General features: G+C 47.3%; 1 protein-coding gene across 1 annotated transcript in view; it reads right to left on the reverse strand.

Moving 5' to 3' along the window:
* The window catches only part of ZBTB8B (zinc finger and BTB domain containing 8B), a 31,724-nt gene that overhangs the window by 14,070 nt on the left and 9,886 nt on the right, over nucleotides 1–7,768 (reverse strand). The window contains exon 2 of the mRNA XM_011955419.1: nucleotides 6,689–7,720. Coding sequence (XP_011810809.1) covers nucleotides 6,689–7,679 — 991 coding nt within the window. The 5' untranslated portion in view covers nucleotides 7,680–7,720. The remainder of the gene's footprint in view (nucleotides 1–6,688; nucleotides 7,721–7,768) is intronic.

Raw genomic sequence — 7,768 nt, forward strand, 5'->3', positions numbered from 1 at the left:
TTTCTGAGATGGAGTCTTGTTCTGTCACCTAGGCTGGAGTACAGTGGCATGATCTCGGCTCACTGCAACCTCTGCCTCCTGGGTTCAAGTGATTCTCCTGTCGCAGCCTCCAGAGCAGCTGGGATTACAGGTGCGCACCACCATGCCTGGCTCATTTTTGTATTTTTAGTACAGACAGGAGTTCACCATGTTGGCCAGGCTGGTCTTGAACTCCTGACCTCAAGTGATCCACCTGCTTCAGCCCCCCAAAGTGCTGGGATTATAGGCATGAGCCACTGTGCCCAGCCTGTTTTTTGTTTTTGACACAGGGTCTCTGTCACCCAGGCAGGAGTGCAGTGACATGATCATGGCTCACTGTAGCCTCTACCTCCCAGGCTCAGGTGATCCTCCCATCTCAGCTCCCCGAATAGCTGGGACTACAGGCATGTGCCACCACGTGCAGCTATTTTTTTTTTTTTTTTTTTTTTTGAGATGGAGTTTTGCTCTTGTTGGGCAGGCTGGAGTGCAATGGCATAATCTCGGCTCACTGTAACCTCCACCTCCCAGGTTCAAGTGAATCTCTTGTCTCAGCCTCCCAAGTAGCTGGGATTACAGGCATGCACCACCATGCCCAGCTAATTTTGTATTTTTAGTACAGACAGAGGTTTAACCATGTTGGTCAAGCTGGTCTCAAACTCCTGACCCCAGGTGATTCACCCACCTTGGCCTCCCAAAGTGCTGGGATCACAGGTGTGAGCCACCATGCCCGGCCACGGGCAGCTAATTTAACAATTTTTTTTTTTTTTTTTTGTAGAGACAGACAGAGTCTCACTATGTTGTCCAGGCTGGTATTGAACTCCTAGGCTTAAGGGATCCTCCATGCCTCAGTGTCCCAAAGTGCCGGGATTACAGGTGTGAGCCACAGCACTCGGCCAGGAATAACAACCTGTTTCCTAGCATCAAAGCAGCAGCTCATAGCTCATCACCCTGCTCACTCCTCTGGCACTGTGGAACTTCCTTGTTATTTATCTCCATCACCTTGGCTTTGTACCACACACTTCTTCCTGATTATCTACAAAAATGTAAAATAAAATAGGCCCAGCATAAGTCCTTGGAAAAATAACTGTTAACTATTTCTCCATCAGAAAAGTATGGATTGTCTCAACACTTTCTTCCCCCTTCCTGATCTCACTCCCCCAATACAACAGTTCACCTGAATCCTATTACATGCCAGGCCATTGTAAGACACCTGTTTCCTCCCTCAAGAAGTTAAGTCTAGCAGGAAAGGTATGTAAACATATTCATACCATATGAAGCACACATGCAAAGTTCAAAGTGATAAAGAAATATAAATAAAAAGTGATGATTTTCCCTAGGAGTTCAGCAAAGATTTCACAGAAGAGGTTAACTTTGAGCAAGGTTTTAAAAGATGAACAGGAGTTCACCAGGAGTTCAAGACAGAGAAAGGTATCTCGGGCAGAGGAAGAACACGTGCTTAGGCATAGAGGTAAATGAGACTATGAAGTATGAAGTGGGGGTTAGGAATGAGGGCAAGGAAGGAACAAGAACTAGATTGTGATGGTCACATTCATTCATTCATTTATTCATTCAGAAAATTTATACTGAGCACTATGTGTCAGGCTCTGTTCTAGGGTCCTGGGGATACAACAGTGAACAGAATAGACCAAAGTCCCTGCCCCTCATGGAACTAACATGCTGAGAAATTTGGACTTGACTTGTAAGCAGCCCGGATTTTTTTTTTTTTTTTGAGATGGAGTCTCGCTCTGTCGCCCAGGCTGGAGTGCAGTGGCGCGATCTCAGCTCACTGCAACCTCCAACTCCTGGGTTCGAGCAATTCTTCTGCCTCAGTCTCCTGAGTAGCTGGGACTACAGGCCTGAGCCACCACTCCTGGCCAGCTAGAATTTTAAGCAAGGAAGGTACATGGTCACTTGGTCAAATTTTCATGGCCAAATTTAAAAGATCCCTCTGGGCACAATTCAGGGAAAAGACTTAAGAGAGTCAATATTAAAGGCAGGAAGTCCAAGTAGGAGGGGACCATGAGTCTGGATGAGAGATGATAGGAGCTAAGGCAGTGGTTGTGGAGGTAGAGAGGAGACACACTGAGAAGGAGTGAAATTAACAGAAGGAAAAGCAGGTACAGGAGGAAAGGGGAGTTCAGTTCAGATTTTATAGGGATTGAGGCTTGTGCAGAGCATCCAGGTGGGCATAAAAATTTAAAAAATAAAAGAAACTACCAAAAACTCCCCTTTGACCGGCGTGGTGGCTCATGCCTATAATCCTAATACTTTGAGAGGCTGAGGCAGGAGGACCACTTGAGCCCAGGAGGTCAAGGCTGCAGTGAGCTGTGATTGCGCTAGTGCACTCCAGCCTGGGTGACAGCGTGAGACCCTGTCTCAAAGCAAAACAAACCTGGCCAGGCACAGCAGTTCACACCTATAATCCCAGCACTTTGGGAGGCTGAGGCGGGTGGATCACTTAAGGTCACGAGTTTGAGACCAGCCTGACCAACAGAGTGAAACCCTGTCTCTACGAAAAATACAAAAATTAGCTGGGCATGGTGATACACACCTGTCATCCCAGCTACTTGGGAGGCTGAGGCAGGAAAATTGCTTGAACCTGGGAGGCAGAGGTTGCAGTCAGCTGAGATGGCACCACTGCACTCCAGCCTGAGCAACAGAGTAAGACTGTTAAAAAAAAAAAAAAGAAAGAAAAATCCCCTGTGCCTACAGATATAACCTCCCCTCTTTGTATTTAAGGTTTTCCATGATCTGACTGCAATCAATTTTTCCCTGTCCCCTCTTCTTATCTTCAGATGGCACTTCCAGGATGCCTCCCTGATCTCCCAGTAGGAAGCCAGTTCTCCTTCTGGACTGCTGTGAACTCATACCTGAGTGTCTTTCAACCCTAGTACCTTTCTAGCATGTGATGTTATTTACATTTGTGTCTTTTATTTTATTTTTTTTGTGGGTCAGTCTCGCTCTGTTGCCCAGGCTGTAATGCAGTGGTACGATCTCGGCTCACTGCAACCTCTGCCTCCTGGGTTCAAGCAATTTTCCTGCCTCAGCCTCCCAAGTAGCTGAGATCACAGGCACTCACCACCATGCCTGGCTAATTTTTTTTGTATTTTTAGTAGAGATGGAGTTTCATCATGTTAGCCAGGCTGGCCTCGAACTCCTGACCTCAAGTGATCCACCTGTCTCAGCCTCCCAAAGTGCTGTGATTACAGACATGAGCGACTGTGCCTGGCCCACATTTGTGTCTTATCTCCTATACGACACCATCAGTTCTTTGAGGGCTGCATCCATGTCTGACTTATCTTTATGTCTTCACACAAAAGGTACTCAAATATTTGAACAAATAAATGAATAACCAAACAAATCAATCCTACTCTGTGCCTTAGCACTTGGAAAAACTATACCCTGGAGCCATATGAATGAAATAAAAACATGGTAGACAACAGGCATGGCCAGGGGCCAGGGCAGCTGCATTGCCACAGCACCTTGTAGTAAGAAGCCTGACTTTCCAGACCAATAAGGACAGGACCTGAATATATTATAAGTGGCACAGAGCCAAATGCCTATTTCATAATACTTCTTATGCTTACATGCAGAGGGGTTCAAAGAAAAAATCATTGCACTGAAATCCTCTATCTATTTGTGTTGCTTTCACTGTTTGTTTAATGAATGAAATGAAGCCACTCCAGGTTTTTGGTTTTAGTTGGGCCACTTACTACTGCATTCTTACGAAACTCACTAAACCCTTCTGGGTCGCAATTTCTCCATATTTCCTCTGTCAAACACATGGGGCATCATGAGAGTCTCGTGGATATGAAAGGGTGATCAGTGTGTGAAATACCATCATACACACAACAATGAGAATTTCAACAAGTTCCCATGGTGTGTTCATGGAAGCGGCCACGATCTTCAAAATGCTGGTGAAGCCAGTGTCTCTGAGAACCAGAAACAGCATTTTCAAGTTTTTTTTTTATTGTTATTTTTTTGAGACAAGGTCTCACTCTGTCGAGGCTGGAGTGCAGTGGCATGATCACAGCTTACCACAGCCTTGACCTCCCAGGCGCAGGTGATCCTCCCTCCCACCTCAGCCTCCCAAGCAGCTGGGACTATGGGTACATGCAATGACGCCTGGCTAATTTTTCAATTTTTTTTGTTTTTGTAGAGATGGGGTTTTGCCATCTTGCCCAGGCTGGTCTTGAACTCCTGGGCTCAAGCGATCCTCCCACCTTGGCCTCTCAAAATGCTGGGATTGTAGGTGTTAGCCACTGCACCTGGCCATTTTCAAGTTTTTCAAGTCTAGTTTTAATCAGACATACTGAGTGCTCTTGCTTTTAAAAAATGAAATTTGAGGCCAGGCACAGTGGCTCACCCCTGTAATCTTAGCACTTTGAGAGGCTGAGGCAGCGGGATCACCTGAGGTCAGTAGTTCAAGACCAGCCTGGCTAACATGGTGAAACCTCATCTCTACTAAAACTACAAAAATTAGCCGGGCATGGTGACACATGCCTGTAATCCCAGCTACTCGGGAGGCTGAGGCAGGAGACTCGCTTGAACCCAGGTGGCAGAGGTTGCGGTGAGCTGAGATTGCACCACTGCACTCCAGCCTGGGCAACAGAGTGAGACTCTGCCTCAAAAACAAAACAAAACCAAAAATCCCCAGAAATTAAAAATTTGCAAGACAGACCAGGCACAATGGCTCATACCTGTAATCCCAGCACTTTGGGAGGCTGAGGTGGGAGGATCACTTGAGCCCAGGAGTTTGAGACCAACCTGAGCAACACAGGGAGACCTCGTCTCTGTTATAAATCAAATATACAAAAAATTAGCTGGGTGTGGTGGTGTATGCCTGTAGCCCCAGCTACTTGGGATGCTGACGTGGGAGGATCACTCAAGCTCGGGAGGTCAAGGCTGCGGTGAGCTGTGATTGTGCCACTGCACTCTAGTCTGGGCAACACAGCGAGACCCTGTCTCCAAAGAAAAAAAAAGTCTCAAGACAGCCATTTAGTAATGAATAAAAATAGCTGATCTCCCTTTATTTAAAAGACTTTCACTTCAACCCGAGAATTAGAAGCTAAAAAAAGGAAAAGACCTTCACTACTCAATATTTCACTGCCACACTGCAATTCATGAATTTCTTGGCTTGAGGTTCTGTTTTTTTCTCTTCTTTTCTTTCTTTCTTTTTTTTTTGGCAGGGAGTCTCGCTCTGTCACCCAAGCTGGAGCGTGGTGGCATGATCTTGGCTCACTGCAGCTATTCTCCTGCCTCAGCCTCCCGAGTAACTGGGATTACAGGTGCATGCAGCTGTGCCCAGCCTTGGCTTGAGGTTCTGGAAGCCACGTTTCGTCAGTAAGGTGGCAGCCAAGTTTATTTTTGTCTCCTACAAGACGCCTTGCAACACAATTACCTCACCTGTTAAGAAGAGTTAACCATATTATCTCAACTCTCAGAACTGTTCAAAGAAACAACCAGGTTCTCTTAAAACGCAAACGCAAAGGATGTAAAAAAATAGCTCACATGAAGTCAAACACTGGCACTAAAATAGTCTCAAGTCGGCCGGGCACAGTGGCTCATGCCCGTAATCCCAGCACTTTGGGAGGCCAAGGCGGGAAGATCACTTGAGGTCAGGAGTTTGAGACCAGCCTGACCAACATGGTGAAACCCTGTCTCTACTGAAAATACTGGGCATGGTGGTATGAGCCTATGGTAATCCTAGCTACTTGGGAGGCTGAGGCATGAGAATCACTTGAACCTGGGAGGCAGAGATTGCAGTAAGCTGAGATTGCACCGCTGCACTCCAGTCTGGGTGTCAGAGCAAGACCCTGTCTCAATCAATCAGTCAAATAGTCTCAAGTAGATGGCATCATCAAACACACCAGGCTGGGTGCCTATTCTATGCCAAGCACCTTGGCTGACACAGAGAAGTATAAATCTCTGGAGCATACATCTCTGGACATCACTTCAATCACATTCTCCCCACACAAAACCAACCTCCCAGAATAGAGGAAATCTAAGATGATACGTGAGAAAAAGTTCTGAAAACTCTCTTATTTGATCCCCACAACCGTTACCTGTGAGAGAGGCAGGGCAGGGATGATTATCCCCATTTTACAGATGACAAAACAGACTCAAAGAGATTCAGTGATTTAACCAAGGTCCCACTGCCGGTCAGTGGAAGAGAGTGGGTTCCTCCCATGTCTCCAAACTGCCCCCAACACGCTTACACTCTAGTTGTGGAGGTAAAACACAAACATACACGAAGAAACAATGCCCTGCATACAGCAGGTGCTCAATTAATGCATATTGGTGGTGGTGGTGGCAGTAATGGTGACTGATGATGATTGTAATGAGATGGTGATACTGGTGATGATTGTAGTGATGACGATGGTACTGATCATGATGGTACTAGTGATGATAGTACTGGTGGTGATGGTAATGATGATGATGATACTAGTGATGATGATACTGATGATTATGGTACTAGTGATGATGGTACTGATGATGATCACTACTGGTGATGATGGTAGTGATGATGATGGTACTGGTGATGATGGTACTGATGATGCTGGTAGTGGCAATGATAATGGTGATAATGATCATGATGATGGGAGAACACAAGGCACAGACAGTGTGTACTAAATGACTGACAGGGCTGATGAATGCTAAGGGAACTCACCTGAGTCCTCTCCATACCAGTCAGCCTGGACATCCATCATGGAACTCATGGCTACTCCTGCACCATCTGGTCTTCCCTCCAAACTCCGAGAAAAGTGATGGTCCGCATCATCCTGGCTCGGGGCAGCACTGTTGCGCAAGAGCGCCTCCAGGAACTGCTTCACGTGGTAGTTGCTGTAAGCCAAGTCAACGGTCTGGCCACTGGGCAAGGCCTCCTCCACGTGGGCCAGGTTCAGTGGGGCAGCATACTGCTGCAGCTGTTCACCAACGTCCACCTCCACTTCGTCAGCATCAAATTCCACCTTGGGCTCTATCCGTTTGGGTGGAGTACAGAGGTCGCTGTCAGCCGAGCCACCCACAAGGCTGTCTTTCACCACCAGTTCCAAGGGGTGGCAGTCTCCGCAGTCACCGCAAGGGGACTCTCTCAGGCAGTCCACGCTCTTTTCTCCCGCGACTGGAGAGGAGACCAAGCTCTTGGTACCACAGGAGGTACCCTCCCGGCCTGAACTGGGGCTTCCACTGTCAACCTGATGAGCCGCCGCTGCCGCCGCCGCTGCAGCCGCCGCCGCTGCTGCCGCCACTGCTGCAGCCACAGCAGCCTCCTTCTCCATCTTTCGGCAAATGTCGAGGGATGACCTAATGTATGTCTTGCAGAAGTTCACCACATCATTCATCTGCAGGTAGCTGGCAGCCGACATCACTTCAATCACATTCTCCCCACACAAATCCAACTTCCCAGAATAGAGGAAATCTAAGATAATGGAGAAGGCATCAGAGGTGACAATGTCCAAGGAGGCGGTGCTATGCCGCCCGCTGTCCTGGATATAGTGAATGAGCAGGGCTCGGAAGTAGCCGCTGTTAGCAAACAAAATGTTCCTGTGGGCCTTGAAGATCCGCCCTTCCACAATGATGCTGCAGTCACAGAAAAAGTCCCTCTTTCTCTGTTCATTCAGCTCCCCCAAAAGCTTGGCATAATAGGATTGCATCTCCATTGCTCCGCCAGCTGCTGCTGCTCCAGAGTAAACCTGTATCTCTGTCAAGATTTTTCTTAAGTTAATTCACAAATCTCAACCTCTACAAA

Source organism: Colobus angolensis, unplaced genomic scaffold (genome assembly GCF_000951035.1).
Source record: "Colobus angolensis palliatus isolate OR3802 unplaced genomic scaffold, Cang.pa_1.0 Scaffold4, whole genome shotgun sequence".
In the NCBI taxonomy this organism is placed as follows: domain Eukaryota; kingdom Metazoa; phylum Chordata; class Mammalia; order Primates; family Cercopithecidae; genus Colobus; species Colobus angolensis.